The sequence below is a fragment of the Lynx rufus genome, unplaced genomic scaffold (genome assembly GCF_022079265.1).
Source record: "Lynx rufus isolate CCGP_SWC_20201006 ecotype Redwood Valley unplaced genomic scaffold, mLynRuf1.p SCAF_1, whole genome shotgun sequence".
Lineage (NCBI taxonomy): Eukaryota > Metazoa > Chordata > Mammalia > Carnivora > Felidae > Lynx > Lynx rufus.
The window spans coordinates 11,802,422-11,823,893 of record NW_025814823.1 but is presented as its reverse complement, the minus strand read 5'-3'; the positions used below and the strand labels follow the sequence as shown (position 1 = coordinate 11,823,893).

The following is a 21,472-nucleotide window of genomic DNA, read 5'->3' as shown; positions in this document are numbered from 1 at the left end:
TTACAGATAAGGAAGCGGAGGCAATGAACTTACCCAAACGCATCCATCAAATAAATAACAGCCATAAATCAGATATGTTTTTTGGCACTCTTAAAAACACTATCTTAAAAACCACTGAAAAAAATGCTTGTAATTTAATGAGGGAAAATAGTCAAGATATAAAACTATACACTCAGTCTAATCTCAACTATATAAAGTGTGCATTGTTTTCAAGATTAAAAGGGAAACAAAAGAAATGTTTATGTATGATAGGCTTATGAAAGTTTTCTTCTTTATAATTTTATACTTTCTAAGTTGTCAACAATTAACTGGTATTTTTGTAATAAGTACAAGGCAGTAGCTTATTTCAACTAACAAAATAAAAGGTAAAATGAAGTTTTAGGAAGAACTTGGCTCCATCTTTGCTTCCTGATGACAACTTCTAAGTATAATGCACTATTTTAGTGTAATAATACTAGGCTATATTATACAATTTAAACCTTAAAATATTTAGCGTACATGTTAGAGGAAATGAGGCATTTCTACATGACCTAAAATGATTGAGAAAATTTTACTTCAGGTTCTATAAACTTAAGAAGCAAGTCTGAAGCACACAAAACATATACTATACATATTAGGCAGTCACCTGATTAGGCTCTTCATTTCACCATATGCATACTTACCTTAAGCAGTTCAAGACCTGCCCTGATGGCCTGATCAGTTGGAACACCCTCGTCTTCATCATCTGCTGTTCCATCTATTGATTTGTTCACTTGCTTAATAAGAGCACTAAAGTATGAGGGGAAAAAAGACGGTCATATTTTCAAGTGGCCTTTAGTAGCAATGTCTAAGAAAAATAATCCTGAATATTTTCTATACAGACCATATCCAAACACATAAAAATCTGATATAGTTGTTTCCCAAACATTATTGCAAAACAAAAAAACTGTAATAGGTATTTTGAGGCACTTGTTTTCAAAACAGTATTTTCCCCTGTCCATTCAAATGAAGTCCAAATGTTATCTGATTTGCTGTTTATTAACGCTATCTATATTTTTATTCTTGCATTTTCCATGGAAAATCTATGCCTAAACACATAAACAGATGTCTTCTAATTATCTAAAATTCATTATTGCTCCAGAAGTCCCACAATGTATATTGAAATAAAGGATAAACGGCAACATTAAGCACTTTCAAATATTACTTGCCAAAATATTGCCAAAAGCACTTGCCAAATATTACTATGTGTCAGTACTGTTGTTAAGAGCCAGAAACACACAGGCCTGTTCCTGAAAGGTGTAAAAATACCTAGATAATAGACCTATAATAAAACTTCATTAGAAATTAAAACAGATTAAAAAGGAAACAAAATGCTTTGAATTTTCTTCTAAAAACAAGTTTGCTATTTTTTTTAAAATTTTTTTTAAACGTTTATTTATTATTGAGAGACAGTGAGAGATAGAGCATGAGCATGGGAGGGGCAGAGAGAGGAAGAGACACAGAATTTGAAGCAGGCTCCAGGCTCTAGGCTGTCAGCACAGAGACCGACGCAGGGCTTAAACCCACAAACTGCGAGACCATGACCTGAGCCGAAGTTGGATGCTTAATCGACTGAGCCACCCAGGCGCCCCTAAAAACAAGTTTGTTATTTTAAAATAAACATTTATAATGCAATGTCAATTATCTAAAATAATCACTCACATTTTCAGGCATAACATACACTAAGGGTAGAGACACAGTATGTATCAAAAGCAGGAAAATTCAACTATTCAATGTTCCTTAAAATGCTTAGTAGCTCTATATTTCTACAAAAATATTATGTACTCAAATTTAAGTTCAAGCTACGAGTCAAATTTATCTGTCCCCCTTCAGGGTCTCCTTAAAATTTATCACCTCTTAGTGGCTGATCTATTGATTAACTGTGTCTCATAGCTCCAACTATCCCGAATAAAACTATCTCAGGGGCCTCAAGGGTTTTTACCTAGACATCCCACAGGAATGAAAAATACCACCTATCCAAAATCAAATTCATTATTTTCTTCCATGATTAAGGGCATGAAGCTCTCAGTCTAGTGAAGGAAGGCCAAAAATAAGTAAACAAATACAGAGAAAATATAATCAGGGAACAACAAAGATTAGAAAGAAGGCAAAGACAAGAAGTGAAGTTCGTTACCCAGCATAGTCAGGAAAGGCATTTCTGAGCTAAGAACCAAAGAACAAGAGCCAGTCATATAAAAATCTGTGAGAAAAAGCATCAACCTCTTTGGAAAACCAAAGAGAATCAACTGAAAAACTATTAAAAAATACTGAGAGTTCAGTGACGTGACACTAACAAAACACAAAAAAATCAACAGTGCTTTTCTCTATCAGCCAAAGCCACCTATAAAATACAGATGGGGAAAATCTATTCACAACGACAAGTCAAAATACATAAAATAAAAAGTTATAAATGCACAGAATCTATGTGTAAACTCTAAAACTATATGAAGGGAGCACAGGGATTTGAAAAAAACCAAAACAAGTCTTTTTATAAAATGGGAACACAATATTATACAAATGGCATTTTTCACTAAATCTACAAATGTATCAGGGCAACACAACTTGGTAAAGAAGATTCAACAGATTCATTCTATGGCTCAACTGGAAAAATCAATTAAGGTTTGGGAACAGCCAATTAATTTTAGTGGGGGGAGGATGAAAGAACTTTCTCAACAAGATAAAAAGTATCATTAAACCTTCAGAAGACAAAGGAACCAAATTGAAAATTCATTAAGAATCCAAATCATACAAAAATGTATGCTATAATAAGGAAACATTGCAAATCAAAATTGGGAAGGGAAGAATCTTCCAATAAATGGAATTGATACAGCTAGCATTTAAAGGATGGATATCTATTTCCACATTATACTAAAATGAATTCCAGACCAATTAAAGATTTAAACAGAAAAAACATAACCACCTAATATGATACCAAAGGCAGAAAAATCATAAAGGAAACAAATGACAGATTTAATTATATATAATTTATACAAATTTGAAAGGCAATAGAACTAAGTTAATGGCCTTATTTTATAAAGGATTCTTACAACTAATAAGCAAAAGACAACTTCTCCAAGTCTCTCATAGAAAAGTATTTTAAAAAGCAATTAACCAAGAAATATATGGGGGGAAAAATGTTCAACTTTATTAGTGACACATTGTTTTTAAAAAAGAAGATCATCATTCACCTGTAAAATGGCAAGGACTAAAAAGGTTAATAGCCACTCTAGCAGGAAGAGTTAGGTGAATTGGATACTCACTGACTACTGGTGGGGACTAAGAGTGGAATCTGAGACATATATAGTGTGATGGTTAACCAAGAGGGCTCTGGAACCAAACTTCCTGGGTTACAATGTCATTCGCCACTTCCTAGCAGTGGGGAAATTATTCAACATCTGTGTAACTCACTGTTCCTTATCTATAAATTGGAAATGATAACATTTCTTGTCTCATATGGTTAAGAAGTAAATGAGCAAAAGAGATAAACATTTAGAATCATCCCAGGCACTTTATAAGGACTAACTGCTACTACCTGTTACTGTTATTTATGTTTTGATATATTTTCTGTATCACTATGACCTATTGACAATAAAGCCAAAGACCTATTTTGATTCTCAGTCAGAATGTTCATGGTACACATTATTTGTGAAAACTTTCTCGCACTTATCTTTCAAAACACTACAAAAACCTGGTGTTCTTACATTCCTGTAATTTTTCTACTGTTAAACAAAATTCCAAGGTTCTGTCCATGATCTTTTTATCTTTTTACTTCTTTCTATACAATCTCTTGCCCAGGGAAAGAATCCATTATCACAGTTTCACATTAAGCTCAATTTTCCTTGATTTTTAAAGAACTTTTTGGTCATGTCCAAGTAAGAAGCACATGAGCTCCCTTAATTCTTTTCAAAGTTATTACTATGTGCTTCATTGGAACTTGAGTTCTTAGACTTGACTCCTCAACTTTATTCCCATCTCCGGTAAGATGACCCATTCTTTTAAAACCTTCCCCAAATATAATCTTTCCTTTCCATTCCACTACCAGCATCCAAAATTTATAACACTTTACGGTCTATCTCTTCTACTTCCTTCCTCCTACCCATCATTAATCATCCACTGTTCTCAACAGACTAAAGTAAAAGCTCTAAAGTTATACCTTAAATGCTTTCCACAATCTGATCCCAACTCTTTTTAGCATTATCTCATAATATTTCTATACCTTTCCACACTATAGTTTAAATGGATGGCAATCATTTCCTAAATATCCTTTTTTTTTTTTCCTATCCAGCTAGCTCAGTGCCTAGAATATTCTTTCTCCCACCTCCATAAAAACATAATCTTACACATTCTTCCTCTTAGGTCAAATACTACTCTCTTAGAGAAATCCTTGAGTCTTCTGAACACTGTCTGCATTAATTTTATGAAACTATAATATAATCTCTCAGCTAAAACTCTTTATTCCATTACCAAACAGAGGGTTAATGAAAAACAAAAAGTATGGTTTGCTAGTATGTAACTAGCATTGCCTTGAGTATAGAAAGCATGAGATTATTTACTTAAATAAGGAGTTTCAGTCTGATTCAGTACTAATATAGAGGGGTCTGATTTTTTTGTTTTAAAACCATAGAAACCCTTCTTCAAATGAAAACTGATGCAAGAGGAATCCAAAGTGACTACAGGGTATCCAAAGTGGTGTCTCCCTACTTTGCAGGGGATCACAGTCCAAAAGCTACACCTTCTACCCTCCCAAACAAACAAAAAAATCCCCCAAAAGGGTTCACTGAGTACAGGATGGTATTATTTAGTGTAGATTGTAATATATCTCATTTACTGATGACCAGTAAATCAGAATGTAATGAATGTATGTATGCGTGTATGTGTGTGTATATACACACATACACACACACACACACATTCTATAAGTGCTTTCTTTTCTCAACCAGTTGAAACATTTTAGGAAAATGTTTAAAAAAAAAAAAAAACAAAACATTTTACCTAAGGGAATACAGTCATAAAAAGAAAAGTATTTTCCAAGATGTCACAGTTAGGTGATATATAAGCGGAAGTGAGTATTGTTTTAAAAATAACACTTTGCGTTCTCAAATATCTGTGAAAATGCGTCATATACTGCTTTACAACATATTCACCTAATTTTCTTTTCCTGAGGGCATAATTACAAGTTGTCTGCATTACTTATCCTATTCAAGCTACCTAAAAAGAGTAATTCCTGGTATACTGGTAACAGAAACTAGGCTTAAAATGACATTTTCTCATCTAAATGCAAGTAATATTTAACATTAAAATAAATAACAAGATAAATATACACAGATATGTACAGATCAGTGTGTACACATACATTACACACACATATATATGAACAGACAGATGTACAGACATATATAGATTCGTATATAGCCATTTTACATATACAAAAAATCTACACAGTTAAGTGCCTTGTGTATAGCAGGTACTCAAAAGCAACTGACTGAAGTATGAATGAATGAATAGTAATGAAAATTTAGTATTTTTATATACAAATACCTGATAGATTCAGTATCTATGTGCACAGGTGCTATCCTCTCCAAGAGAAACTTGATCATTTCCAGGAAAGGATTTGTAGGCTGTTTGGGGTTGCCCAGCTTCTTAGTTATTTCACGCTGTAAGGTAGATTTTTTTTTAAATATTACAAAAATTTGTTTAAATAAATACATCACATTAAAATGTTTAGGACCTAAAGTAATTAAAATCATGCAATACTGGTATTGGAATAAGAAAATCAACAGGAATTGCATGAATTGAGCAAACAAAACTAAGAATTTTGCATATGAGAGAGGTAACATTTCAACTAACAGGAAAAAGATGGATTATTCAATATACTGTTTTGAAATAACTGAACAGACATACAGAATAAAGAGACAGATCCCTATCTCATACTCTATACCAAAAAAATTCCAAAAAGATAGAACAAGTACAAAAGAATAAAACCAAGGGTCAGTGGAGATAAATACTTCAGAGAGTAATATAATCAAGGAAGCTTGTTAAAACTATAGATTCTTGGACCTCACTGAGGAGATTAGTCAATCTGGGGTGGAGACAAGAATCATCGTTTTCTCTTTATTAAAAACCTCTCGGAAGATGCACTGGCAACAGACTGAGAAATCCTTACATCAGTAAATATTTTCATTGACTTGCGATAGAATGGGGTTTTGAAAGCAGGACACAAAAGGCAAACACCTTAAAGAGTCTGCTGATAGACTTAGCTAGATAAAAATAAAACTATGGTATATAAAGAACATCAAAATCAAAACGGAAGGGTAGACTATAAATGACAGATAATTATTTGCAGCTTAATTAACATATATGATTAACAAATCAATAGGACAAAGATAAATGTCATTCCATAGGCAAAGATTAAAAACATACAATACACAAAAAAACATAAATGGCTAACATGCCCAAGGAGAAAAAAAATGGTCAAATGACCAGGAACCACGACTACAAATCCCACCAAAATAATTATGTTTTGAGTTTTGCTTCTTTCCAACAATGACAGAATCCAACACTGAATCTATCCTAAAGAAATAATCAAGGCTGTGTAAAATGATTTAGCTATAAAGATATTAAAGTGTTCTTTAAACAAAAACTGGGGAAAAAAATCTCAATGTGTAACATAAGTGGATTGTTCAATTCAATGGTATGCTATGTTGCTATTAATGCTGTAAAAAACTAATAAAAAAAAAGTAAAATGCACAAAGCTGTACAGATAATATCTTATTTTGGAAGATACATCCTACAGTATTAACAGCAATTGTCTCTACACGGGGGTTACAGTTTATCTGTATTGTCATTTCTGTGATATTTTCTAAATTTTACCCAACAAATATAAATTATTTTATAAAAAGGGTCAAAAAAAGATGTGAGGGTTTCTTGAAACATTAGCTCTTCTAATCGTCTTCCCTTACCACACAGCCTTCAGCCTGCTTGCAGGAGCATGTTGGACTAACAAGTACTTCCAGCTGTTTTCTTATTTTCTCATCATCTTCCAACACCTGTGTGAACTTCTTCATGAAATCCTGAGCCTTACCAGGATCTGGCAAATTTCCTTCAATCAATTAAAATCCAATTAAAATGCTATTTCAGAAATTTCTCAAACTAACAGAAGATCAACATTCTTCATTCTTATTACTTTAATAATCCTAATTTACAAATTCTGTTAATTTTAATTAGAAATTGTGGATCAACCTCAGTAGTCAATTTTCCCTAAATTCTGCTTTCTAGAAATAGGAAACAAGAACACTATGAAGAAACATCTTGGTAGGGAAAGACTGAACTGACTCTAAATACCCCTTATAATATTTAAGGGCATTACATGTCCACCTGAAGATACCAATTTATTACTGTCTCGAGTTTGTTGTGTATACTGTTCTCTTGTAACTCACAGAAAGAGATCAGTAAGTTTCACCTTTAAGAAACTATTCTCCTATACTGAGTTACTGTTAAAACCATCCGGTTCATATACACATGGCTATCTGTCGATGACACACACTGAGTAACAGTTTCAGGTATTGCTGCTGGATGTTATGATTGCATGAGAAAGGATGAGTCCTGATAGAATCAAAGATGATTTTTTATACTACTCTCCTAACTTTTCCATGTATTAAAACACTTATGAAAGCTAGTAAAATGCTAATCCTAGTGTCTATTTTTTTTTAATTATTCACAAATGTTACAGAGGACCAGACTAGGATACTTCTAAAAACAGAAATTATAATACAGAACCACAGACTGTAATAAAAGTTGTAGAAACTCAACTAAATCTTAAAACATGAATGCAGTCTTTAAGTTCATATACAACTTTGAAATTCCATTTCAAGTCTTGGCTAAATCAATGAGGATCTATTAATCTTGACTATTAATACTTTTATATTAATTATTAATACTTGACTATCTGACTTTTTCATGTTTCTATAATACAAAAAAAATCTACTGTAGTGTCTTCAAATAATTTTGGACAATATAACTTTACAGCCCCTCCATAATGTGTAAGTATCGTATTAAAGGCTACAATAAAATCTACCATTTAAGAAACAAAAAGAATGAGAATGAGGTAAGAGGGAAATGGGAAATGGGGGAGGAGGAGACAGAGCTAGAAAAGAGGGAGGAAACAAAAAACCTGTATTTCAACATTCTACAAACATACTTGACCATGGAACCCTTTTTTCTAACAGTACTATTAACACCTTCAAGATACCAGCATTCCTCAGAACAGAATTTGGGAAAACAGGGGTAAAATATAGAAAAAATATAGGAGATATCTCCTTTTAAGAGATAGCACCACAGCCAAACTACTGAGGAAATAGTTATTAAAAACCAATACCAGAAAATCACTTGCTTTAAGGTTATCCAAAGAGACTGAAAACTAATTTATGTTTAACTGCCCCAAACTAAAAGATACTTTGGTCTTAAACCCGTACTCATGCCAAAAATCCTATCACTTAGTCTAAAATTCAGTTAATTAGGTTACTGTTCTCTTCAGAACCTGAGCATTACTTCCACACACAGCTTGAAATATTTGTTAACATCTCAGAAATCCATCTAAGATAAATCTGTTCACTACTACCAAGTGGAAACTCAGCAGAAGCATTACCTGATTTTCAGTCTGTCCGTGTGCTACGCTACACAGTGATCTCTGAGGCGGGTGGAAAAGCAACTGCCATACAGAAACAGCTACACTGCCCTATCCTTGCACTGAACAAAGGAGATGTGCCACACAATCCTTTTGTATTTACTGTCAAGTGCAGTAACATTTTATTTGAAATCACTGAAAGCAAAAAAGCAAACCAGTACTTTTTTTTCCCCCAAAGAAGCTCTTTTGTGGTTATTAGGTATACCCTTTCCTCTAAATTTTGGCTCAGAATGAAATTAGCTTCAGACAGATTCACATTAAAGCAAGCAACACCAAGGAAAAGATTCAGTTTTCACAGCAAGGTTATGCAATAATTTGAACGAATTCCCCAAAACATATTTATATAATAAATCCTTTCTCCAGCATTTGTTCATTCCAACACACAAAAGAAAAAGAAAAATTCTGTGTAGCAAAATAAATGAGAATCAGAGAACAAGAAAAGCTGAAGCTGAGTTGTCTGTTAAACAACAATCAAAAACACTTGACTCTTTTCCTGTATTATCAGAGCCTAAAGTGGAACTCCATGAAAACAAATTATCAAAAACAAATATTTCAATTAAACCTTCAATTTTACATATAATATCTGAAATAACTTACTTGTAATAACCATCACTTTTGAAAATATGGCCTTGACACTGGCATCTGTCTGTAAATCACACAAAAAACGCAAAATTAGTATTTCCTAATAATCTTCATCATACCCTTCAGAAAATTAGAGAATAACCTACTAATGTTCCAGGCCCACACCCTGACCACCACCACTGTGAGCTCCTTCTTGAACTAGGTTCAAACTCCACAAAGTGGATGAAAGTGGAAGTGAATGCTCTGTTGTCACCATCTCTTCCCTCACCCTGTTTGGTCAGCCTCCAAACAAACAAACAAACAAACAAACAAAGACTGTTGTACCAACCTTTAGAAACAGGGAGAGATTTTGCTTTCTTTAGTAGTGAAAGAACAGGGCAACTTAGATTAGAAAAGGAATAAAATAACCTGGTTTTCAAGTTTTTAAGCTTATCTCAAACAAAAAGTTGATAAGGATATAATGCCGGTTGACTTAAGGCCTTCCTAAAATTTTTAAGCCAGAGGACTGTAAGGCATAGTCATGCAGCTTATGGGGAAGAACTAGATATAGACCATTACAAAAACGCCACTGACATGTACAAAAGATTCTTCCAAGAGTGCTGTTTATTTGCTGTATGAACATTATTTCAGTAAATCAACGTGTCACCATATTGTGCTTCATGTAATACAGTCTGTAAAGTCGTATGTGTAAAAAATGTTTCTAAAGGTGCTAGTTATTCAATGCATCAAGTTAGTGTTGTTTTTTTTTAAAGGTGTCATTCAACAACTCTGTATAATATACTGAACCAGAAAAATACTGGAGTGAAGGCAAAAAATAAAATACAAAAATCATCCCTAGTTAGAAGGAGCTTGCTAAGAGAAAGTAAGATACAAAACACAGAATTCAAGAGTTAATTCCCAAATATTTGGAATTTAAAGTATTTGAATAAATCTGTCCAGAATCAAAAGATTCTATTGTTTAATTTGGGGGAAGCAGGTGTTGCTGGGCTTTCAAGAAGTTGATCCACATGAAAAGGAAAGAGTATCAACAAAAGTACAACACTAGAAATTATGTCCCTTTGTGTGACACTGAGCAAATCTAAATTTAGTTAAATAGAGAAGAAGGGCTATACTGCTGAACTAAATAGGAATAAAAGCTACCTTTATCAGACTGAACAAGGAAAAATGCAAAAAAACATACTGATTACTAAGAGTCTTCCTAGTAAAAGAGGAATATAGCTTTTAATTTTTTCTACCCTTAACTCTATAATGTCTACTATAATTCTCAGTATAAAGTGAGGTACTATCTTCCATTTGGTTTCTTCTTCAACCTGACACATTAATGAGAATTTCCTCTTTAACCTGGATAACTCAGTAATTATTTTAAGACAAGTTAAAGGAAAATTCCACTAGGTAGAAGACATTAAAACATTTTAACTGAATTGAGACTATATTTTGTTATTTCACATGAGAATGAAATTATAAGACCCTCCCAACTTGTTATCAACCGGCAAGGGAAAAGAAGGTCCCACTAAATAAATTTTAAAAGGACAGTGAAAGTCAAGAACAAAGTTATTTTTTTTTATTAGTCTCATACATCATGCTGTTCAACATATGACCTGCACACTTAATATACTACTTGGCTACTATGACTTCAATAATGCCTAAAATCAGCAATAATTTTATTTACATGCACATGAAAACATCTCATATTTTTGGTTAACCATGCAACTTTGACCAAAAGGAAGTAAATTAATACAGCTCTAAACAGCAAATAGGAGAACATTATCCAGAGCTTATTAACTAAAATACACTAACTTATCGCATTAGAACATTAACTGAAACACACGTTTACTGGCTGAAGCATACTAACTTAAATGGAATTTTCCAATTTTGCTAGTTGGCAGAGAAAGTACTGAAATAGCAGAATCACACTAATATTAGTTTTAAGTCATTTATAATAAGAAAAAAGTAATTCTAGCAGGTTCAATATACTCAATAATCAAAGAGATTATGTTATGTTCAATAAACCAGAAGCAAAGAGATTACTGTTAGCCCTAACATGAAACAACTCCTCTCTATTGACCTCTGTTCTATGACCACGCAGTATATGTTTTGTTTTGTGGAAGTTTTTTGGGGGGGATGGTGGTGAGGCATTCCACTATAGACTGAAAGGAAATAAAACATAACAGCATATTGTCACTTATGTGTGTCATTTAAAATGACCACACGTACTGCTTTTTCAATGAATTATACCTTTTACAGGCCTATATACAACATTCTCAAAAAATATTCAAGGGGGGAAAAAACTAGAATCACTGTAAAATTTCAAAAAATAAAATACATCAACTGAGTGAATACCACAATTATAATTATGAAAATCAAGCAGTACATTAAAACTACCGTGATATTTTAAGTAAAAATATAGAGATACTTAACTAAAATTGTATGATACTAAAATTTTCTAAAACCACAAGACTATTCAAAGATGATGGGAACATTTTAGTGTGGCAAGACAGAGTGCAGTTTTACTCTATTTTCTATGTTTTCAATGACAGTTATTGTTTTGTTTTTTTTTTAAACTATAAAAGAACTTTAATTCTGAGTACAAGGAAGTACATTCTCTTTCCTGTTAGGTGTCATCTTTTACAAATATAGTAAATGTAAATTTTAAATGTTTTACGCAATCGATTTCTTAAAAATTTCTGTGTTCTGGGGCACCTGGGTGGCTCAGGTGATGATCTCACAGTGGTGAAATCAAGCCCCACATCAGATATTGTGCTGGGGCTTTGCACTGGGCATGGAGCCTGCTTAAGAGTCTCTCTCCCCCCTTTCCCTCTGCCCCTCCCCTGCTCATGAAATTTCACTTTCTCAAAAAAAAATAAAAATAAAAATAAATTTTTTTTTCAGTGTTCTAAATTAGAGATCATAGCTTCTCGAGTAGAATGGTTCCATATAGAAATAGGTATTTCAACACACTGTAGCAACGGTGAAGAGTAACTAAAATATAGGTGTTTTACAAAACTTGTCAAAGAAAAACTTTTCGTTAAATTTAACTTACTTTGGGTTGCTTAATTAAGTCAAGCAAATCCTTTACTTGATGTCGGAGCAGATTTTGACATTTCCACATCTCGTTCAATGCTCTGAAAAACACAAACACATCAATTTAAATAACAAAACAGAATAAAAATCCTACTGGAATATTCCAAATATATTGCTTTTCAAGTTCAAATATTAACAAAAAAATGAGAGACGAGGTAAATTTCACAGGACTAAGCAACTGATGATGTATGGAGAGAAAGAAGAGTCCTACATAAAAGACACGAACATTGGAAGCAATATTTGTATTAAAAGAAAATGGTTGTTTTTTGGTTTGTACAAAAATAGGGAAGAACTATTATTAACTACAACATGTCTGTAAACTAGGGTAGAAGAATTACCTACTGAGATTATAACCTTTAGAAATAAAGGAATGCGTGATGGAGTAAGGTCCTACAGTAGGCAGGATAAAAAGGAATCAAAGACAGAAAAGAGCGAATACTGAGAGAACGAGGGATACTTTTTCCTACAACAGAAATATTTACAATGTTACTTTACAGATTACGTTTATGTATTATAAAAAATATATATACCTATATATAAGTAAACAGTCATTAAATAAGATTAAAATATGTAACCGAACTGATGTAAATTAAAAAATGACAATTTCTCACTTGTTTTATTTAATCCTCAAAGTCTCACAGTTTAGAGGTACAATTTATGTGTTTAGATTTTTAAGGACTCACTGAGGTTTACAGTCTGAATGAAGTATACAGAGTTAATTAAATAACATGTTTATATAAATTATATAAACCAGGTATTTATATGTTATATACAACTATAACATATTCCATATATTATAAGTAAAAATATGTATACTATATAATTTCATGTACATGTATCTACATGTTATATATAAATGTTTGTTATATAAATATGTATTACATACATACATGTATTTACATATTATTTGAATACTATTTTTATATGGCAAAATTTTTGATGTCCTCTTAATACTTTTATTGTTTTCAGGCAGAAACTTAAATCTAAAATGAAACTATACACATACTCAAGAAAATATGCATAAATCCTAAGAGAACAGCTAATGTTATTGAAATATTACGTTACAGAATTCAAAACCACATATATTTTAATATATGAAAAGAGAATTTTCCAAAACCAAATACTTTCCATTATTTTGTTTCCAATTTTCTATAGATCTATTACCCTCCAGTATCATTCATATGAAGCATTGCCATAAAAAGAAATACGGTACAGAAGCATATAAAACCACCCTTTCTTGGGGCGCCTGGGTGGCACAGTCGGTTAAGCGTCCGACTTCAGCCAGGTCACGATCTCGCGGTCCGTGAGTTCGAGCCCCGTGTCAGGCTCTGGGCTGATGGCTCGGAGCCTGGAGCCTGTTTCCGATTCTGTGTCTCCCTCTCTCTCTGCCCCTCCCCCGTTCATGCTCTGTCTCTCTCTGTCCCAAAAATAAATAAAAAACGTTTGAAAAAAAAAATTTTTTTAAAAAATAAAACCACCCTTTCTCTTTTGACAGACGATTGTTAAAAATTTTCATTCTCCTCCTTAACACTAGGTTTTAAGAATACCTTTGGATACCTTTATGGAAGTAAAATAGTTTAAATGTGGACACTTAAATTCCTTTACAGTCATCACCTCAAAATGGTACTGGCAAACCAACAGTACTGGGGACATTGTATCTTAGAAGTTAAATTTAAAATAACTATACTATTTTCAAGTTATTAAATTTCAATTAAAAGCTTAATTGGCATGTTTTAAGAATGTAAATATGAAAAGAAAAATGACCAGTATACAGAGGGCTGTAAAAGTCTAACAGCTAAGAGTTAATTTTCAAAGAAACAGAGCAGTCATCTGTGAAATTATTCCTGAACTCCAAAGTCAATGAATGGTCTCTCACTTGCTAACACTATATTATTACTTACAACTTCTGACAGGCCTAGATTTTGTAACCTGTCTTCACTTAAACTAAAACAGAAACTATTTTACCTATTATAGTTATTTGTTACTTTAAATATGAAATCTCAAGTAATTCTAAATCTCCTTCTAAACTATTACGGCTATAGCTTAAATCAAAAAGTGACCACCACTAAGAATTTATATTGTAATATATTTTTAGGGAAACCATCCTCTGAAGTACTTTAATAAAATTATCTTAAGCAGCGAAGACAAATTTATGTTTGTGTTTGCCCTTCTCAACAGTCCTTAAAAAGAAAAAAAAAATAGTAGAAACATTATTATAAAGACTCGTATCATTTCATATGAGCCTGAATTCCAGCTCTGTCACTACATAAATGTGAAAAATTTGCTTAAAGCATAGATACTCTTACAGTTGTCATCTGTCGAGTCCCCTCACTAGGGTTTTGCACTAACTCGAAGAAAAAGACAGCCACCATTGGGTTGCAGTCAGAAACCTGTGCAAATATTGAAGAGAACCTCCCTTCCAACATTCTGCTCCCAGTTGGCAAATTACCCACCAGATGAAGCCGTACAAAAATGGGTCGAGAGGAGAGCCAACCTAACCAAAGAGATCACAACCAGGACACCTGAAACTACCACTAACTTTTGTTATTAACAGTTGTTCTAGGAAACTTGGGGGAGGTGGCAACACACACCAGGATTAGAGAGCACTCAAGCCTCCCTCTGTTCTCTTTTTCATTAGTGAAGATATTTAGTTAACGTAGGGGCTTACCCAAAACTGATATACATCAAAAATTTAAAACATATTAAGTACTTTGTCTTCCCCAGAAGAACATGATCATAGAAAAAAATATAGGCTCTTTCAGCAAATGATTATTACTGTTCAGGAAAATGAAAAAAAAAAAGATAAAATTTGAGACTCAAAAGATTTGCAAAAAATAAGATGGCTAATAATGTTTAGGAAGATGCAAAAAATTACAAGCCACTGATGGGAATACAAATTAGCATAATCATATTGGAAAATAATCTGACACCAGTTTACAATACTGAAAATGTGTATACTCATCAATTCTACTCCTAGCTATACATCAGTGATTCTAAACCTTGGTTGCCCACTAAAATCTACAGAAACACTTTTCTAAAAACCCCAATGCCCAGACTACACTTCAAATTAAATGACCATCTCTTAAGGTGAGATTTAGGTGTCCGTATTGTTTAAACCTTCTTCAAGTAATTCCAACATGTAGCCAAATCTGAGAACCATTTATAACCATACCTTAAAGAAACCTATGCATGTGTATTCTCAATTGAAAACTGTTCATAGTGGTACTATCTGCATTAGTTTAAAAAAAAAAAAAAGTGGAAAGACAAATGTCCATTCTTTCTACGGACTCAAATTGCCAATGACAAGATAACAGAATAAAATTATGACATCATGACATAATGTAATTCAATACCACAGTGAAATTGAATGACCAACAAGCTATACATATTTTGGATGAATCTTAGGAACACAATAAAATGGGGGGGGGGGTTAGTTAGAGAAGACTATATCCACAATCGTTCCACTTTTGTAAAGTTCAAAAACAAGCAAAAATAAGTAATATTATTAAGGGATAGACATACATACATATATATAGACACATATAGATATATATACATATATATAGACATATAGAGACATACATATATAGAGAGACATATAGAGAGACATATAGAGAGACATAAGGAGACATATATATAGAGACATACAGAGACAGAGACATATATATAGACATATATGTATAAGACTATTTTTTAAAAGGAAATGAAAAATACATAATTAAGGCTAGTAGTATCCTTAGGTGAAAGACAGGAGGACGAAAAAGAGAAGAGTTCACAAGATGGATGTGGATTCACAGATATATTTATTACTGTTTTGAAACCAAATGCAATTTCTTGGTGTGCATTGAATATTTCATAACAATAAATGTAACGACTTTTGGAGAAATCACAAATGTAAAGTAGAAGTTACAAAATGTTAAGTATTTGATTTACAGTTAGTTAATTCCAAAATGTTGGTTAAAATAAAAAATTATGTTAAAAGTATTATAAAGGCACCTGGATGGCTCAGTCGGCTAAGTGTCCATCTCTTGGTTTCAACTCAGGTCATGATCTCATGAGTCATGGGTTTAAGCCCCCCTGTTGGGCTCTGCACTAACAGTATGGAGCCTGCTTGGGATTCTCTCTCTCTTCCTCCCTCTGTCTGCACCTCCCCTGCTCGCTGTCTTTAAAATAAACTTTTTTTAAAAAATAAAAATATTACAAATATCTGTTTTAAGTTAAAATACTTAACTATTCACTCACCATTTTTGTAGAATCAACTGGTCCACACACTGGAATTTACTTTAGACTTTGCCATGGCATTATTTTTCAGTGTATCTTTTATGATTGGCAGTTTTACTTTTTAAAAAAAAATGTTTATTTTTGAGAGAAAGTGAGTGAGAATGTGTGCAAGACAGCAACCGGGGGAGGGGCAGAGAAAGGGAGGCAGAGGATACAAAGTGGGCTCCATCGACCACTGACAGCACAGAACCTGATGCTGGGCTCAAAATCACAAACCTTGAGATCACCCAGGTGCTCCAGCATTTTTACTTTTTAATTCAATCAACCATTGTTGTTATTTAAGTGACAAATAATATTGGATACATATAGCTTTATAACTGCTATTTATTTAGTGTTTTCTATTTACAATTATTTTTCTTAATTTTTTACATTTCTCATATTAAAATTTTCACTAGTTCCGTCTCGCTCCTTCTGGGTTTGGAAGCCATACGTTCTAATTCTATTCTTTTAGGGCAACTCAAATTTTTAATTCGCACACTTAATTCACAGCTTAATTAATCAACATGTCTGTCCTCATTCTTCTGTGATAAAAGAACTGTAGAACATTTTATCTACCATCCTACATGCTGTTATCGGATAGTGTCCACCTAGTATTCAAAATTTTTTACAAACACACAGGACCAACCAATCAGAACAGCAGGCAGTCCTTCTGCTGTGCCCAGGCACAGCAGAGAGTCAGGCGGAGGGAGGATCCCGGGGACTCTTGAGAGAGCTGACATGCTGTTCAAGAAGTGTGTGCTGGCTAAATATCAGCCTAGATGCTAACTTACTTTTTAAAGTTTTTTTGTTTTTTTCTTTTAATGTTTACCTTTTTTTGAGAGACAGTGCAAGCAGGGGAGAGGCAGAGACAGAGGGGGACAGAGGATCTGAAGCAGGCTCTGTGCTGACAGCAGAGAGCCCAATGCGGGGCTCAAACTCAGGAACCACGAGGTCACGACGTGAGCTGAAGCTGGACACTTAACCGACTAAGCAACACAGACACCCTGATGCCAACTTACTCTTTAATCTACACCTCCTTCCCTTGTCAAGAAAACTTTGTTATTATTATTATGACTAATTTATAGGCATTATGTAGATCTGCACAAGTGTTTGAAAATTTTGTTGCTTCTTACATCCTAATCCTTCCTTCTAGATTTAATGTCCTTTTTACCAAAAGAAATTATTATTCTTTAGTAATTTCATGTTGGATCTATGAGTGGAGAACTCTCATTTTTTGTTTGAAAGTGTTTTCATTTTTACTCATGAATGACAGGTGAGCTGAGTCAAGAAGTCCAGACTGTGATTTCCATAGGTTGTTTCAAATAGGATATAAGATACATATCTTATGTCATTCATTCATTCAAAGAAACCTTCAATTGCACCATGAAGAAGAGGATAAACTCTGAGTCTAAAAATGTTAGCATATGACAATTTTAGGTTTCAAAATCAACAAAATATGGTAGTAAATATTTGACTGTTTGCAGTGGAAAAAGAATGAACTTTGGAACCAGGCAGAACAGAGTTCAAATCCTGACTTTGTCTCTTACCACTTGTGTGATTTTGTGCAAGTTAACTGACCTCTCTGGGATTCAGTTCCTCATGTGAAAAACAGGAAAAATATCATTTACATGAGGCGCTGGCAAGCTTTTCTACAGAAGGCCAGATAATAAATATTTTATTTAATATTTAAGCTTTGTGGGCCAATCTATGTTGAAACTACTCAATTCTGCTGTTATAGCACAAAAACAGCCACTGATAATACTCTTCTGCCTGAAATACAGGAGGTATTAAGAAATTAAATTTCCCCCGTCTACAACCTTTTCCTCAACGTTTCTATGAAAGACATAAATAGCACATATAATAATTTCCATGGAGGAAATGAAGTCAAAAGCCCCATTAAGCAGAGGTAAAAGTGAAAATTTATACAGCTCCTTAGACTTCCAATTTCTAAACATTTAATCCCCTATACTTGTAACTACATTTGCTGGAATGCAAAGGATCTACATTTTCTAAAGCCTCAAGCAAATCAATCTCAAGGCCTCAATTTCCTAACCCTCAGTGTGATTCAATTAGCAATGTCTCTTCCATGTCCAAAATTTCAACTCCCTACAAAGGCAATCCAAAGTATTTTCTGAATGAAAGAGGTCATAAAAATGTATTTGTGCTTACCCATATGCCAAACTATAACACTATGTTGAGGCTATGCAGCACAAAAATATGTTCCCTACTGCCCCACTGCAAAATTCAAATTAGTATCAGGTCAAAATAAGGTGGTAGGATTTTCTCAGTATGGACCTTCTTAATGCCTTAAGGAAAAAAATAAAAAAGGTACATCCATCCTTCTTGAAACAACAATATAAATGTCTGGGCGGGGGATGGGGGGTGTGAGGGGGGTGGTGGGAATCAAATCCTGAAAGATTCCATGCCAGTCAGCTCTATTTTTAAATTGCTTACAAAAATCCTTGTTAATCTCATATTGACAGCAGTACCTTCTGAAAAGAGAACCAAATATTTTATTGTGTCTGACTAATTAAACAGTATTTTTATTACATAAATTGTTAACATTTAAAAATACAGTTGTGATTTTCCCCCATAAAATACATTGCAAAAGAGGATAAGAACAAAATTTGACATTTGAAACATACTTCACAGCATTTAAATCCAGTGTGGCATATAAGTAATATAAGCATTTCATCCGTTCTGTAGTTTCCAAATTGTGGGGAACCATGTATTGAGCAAAGATCCGTTCAACAAGCAATCTACAAAAACAAAGAGAAGGTACTGTAATGACTTTTCTTAATGTATTGAATTTGTATATAAAATTCCAAAACATATAAAGAATATGTGTAAAAGAAGTTTCTGCTTTCAAAATGAAGATGAGATTTCCAAATCAAAGATTTCCTTCTGTAAGAAGAGGGGCCAAAAAACAATTTAGCTGGATGTGCTAGCAACATCCCTATACCCAGCTAAGATAACTACCTCTGCATGACAGTGAATGTGTAGCAGGGATTCAATTTCCTTATCTGAATAATAAAACGTTAAAAAAAAAAAAAAACACGCCACGTCCTTCCAAGTGGCAAATTCTAAGCACCTCTAAGTTAAAATTATAAAGAAATTGTTAAGATTCTTCTTCTGAGTTTCTGCAGTAATCATCATGAAAAAAAGACCTGGTTAAAAGTACAAAAAAAAAAAGAACCAGCAACTCATAATAATGCAAATCTCCAGACAATGATTGCTGCACACTCAAAACGTCTAAAAACTTCAACTTTATAAAAATAATAACTACGAAGTTTCTTTGATAATGTTAACATAAGACACCCAGTTTCTAGTTCCTGTAACTCATAAAATTGTAAGATGGCCCACTGGTTCTTATTTTTCTCATTCTGATCTGTTATAGGCACTACCATCTGGATCTAGCAATTTAAAATAAATTCAATCAAGTGAAATCAATTCAGACTGCAAGCAGGAATCACAGATCTATTAACTACTAAATGCTTAGGATCCAAACAAGATCTAACTTTATGCTGCAATAGAAAAATACAAAGATTATATTCAGATAATGTGTTTTATATTAAATTATAACCTGTCTTTTTAGGCTTGAGTACAAACTTTTTATTAAAACTATCTATAATCCAAAGGGTTTATTTTCATTTATTTGAAAAAAATGTTATTTGAAAAATTACTTATGAAATAAAATTTAAATTACACACATTTCTACTTTTAAGTATTACTCTTCAAAAACAGTATACAAAAATGAACATAAAAGCTGTATCCATCCCTAAAGTCATATGTACCTTACTGCTTCATTTATGGCTTTGGTGGGAGGAAAACTAGTCACTATCTTTAATTTGCAGTAAAAACTGAGAAGAGAGTTTCAAGTTATAAAGAAAACAGTTTGCCTAAAACAGCGTTTCAACAACAGTTAAATACAACACAAACACCAGATATTTTACCCAGTGTCGTTAACTTACCGATCATCAATACTATTTTGATAATATATATGTAGCAGTTTGTCTTTGATCCATGAAATCTGTTTTGCAGCATCTTTTCCAGCTGCTGATTGTAAAGCATACTTCTTATAAATTTGGGCAAGTCCCATCATGGCTTCTTTGCGTACCCTCCACTTAAAGTAAAAACAAAAATGTTTTCTTATAATTTAAAAATGCTCCCGTTATACTTCAGGAAAGTCTGTTTTCTTATTTTTAAGTTAGTTACTTTACACAATACATTTTCATCAATCCTCAGATACTGGATATCGATTTATAATGACTATGAAAAAAACACAACTATCATTTTAATATATCTACTATGAAAAGTACAGAGATAGCAACATGTATAAAGAATTTTAATGTTTTAATATCTTAAACCCACTGCCTACACCTAAAAAATAAAAGTTAATCACAATCTACATAAAGTCACTTACAATTGGTGAGAGAAAACGTGTTACCAAATTTTAAAAGGCAAAGACTGAATTAATTGTGACCTATCCCTTATACACTTTTTCCAGTTTATGGTATATATTAATCATACTTCAATTAAAGGTACATGATGCTGGTTTTATCAAATGCTAAATATGAAGCCACTTGGTTCATTTTGTGTATTTGAGAATCAAGTTCAGGTGTAAAAGGAATGTATTCAACTATTTTTTTAAGTATTTATTTGCTATAGTATATCTAATACTGCTTATCTTGGAATGAGTTTATCCTTTAATTTTACACAAACACAGCACTACAATCAGGATGTAATGTTTAGAACTTCATGAAACTGCACAGATCAGATCATCCACTTTTTTCTCCTTTGCAGTCTGTCATTCATAGTGATATTCTTCCCTTGGTTTATCTCATCCAT

At 33.0% G+C, this 21,472-nt stretch overlaps 1 protein-coding gene across 6 annotated transcripts in view; it reads right to left on the bottom strand.

The window, feature by feature from the left end:
• Positions 1-21,472, bottom strand: part of PDS5B (PDS5 cohesin associated factor B) — a 194,157-nt gene that overhangs the window by 66,717 nt on the left and 105,968 nt on the right. For all 6 annotated transcript variants that reach the window (XM_047078747.1, XM_047078710.1, XM_047078735.1 and 3 more), the window contains exons 12-18: positions 20,596-20,747; positions 19,270-19,383; positions 12,324-12,405; positions 9,299-9,347; positions 6,978-7,117; positions 5,557-5,672; positions 663-768 (exon numbers count right to left, since the gene is read on the bottom strand). In XM_047078747.1, coding sequence (XP_046934703.1) covers positions 663-768; positions 5,557-5,672; positions 6,978-7,117; positions 9,299-9,347; positions 12,324-12,405; positions 19,270-19,383; positions 20,596-20,747 — 759 coding nt within the window. The remainder of the gene's footprint in view (positions 1-662; positions 769-5,556; positions 5,673-6,977; positions 7,118-9,298; positions 9,348-12,323; positions 12,406-19,269; positions 19,384-20,595; positions 20,748-21,472) is intronic.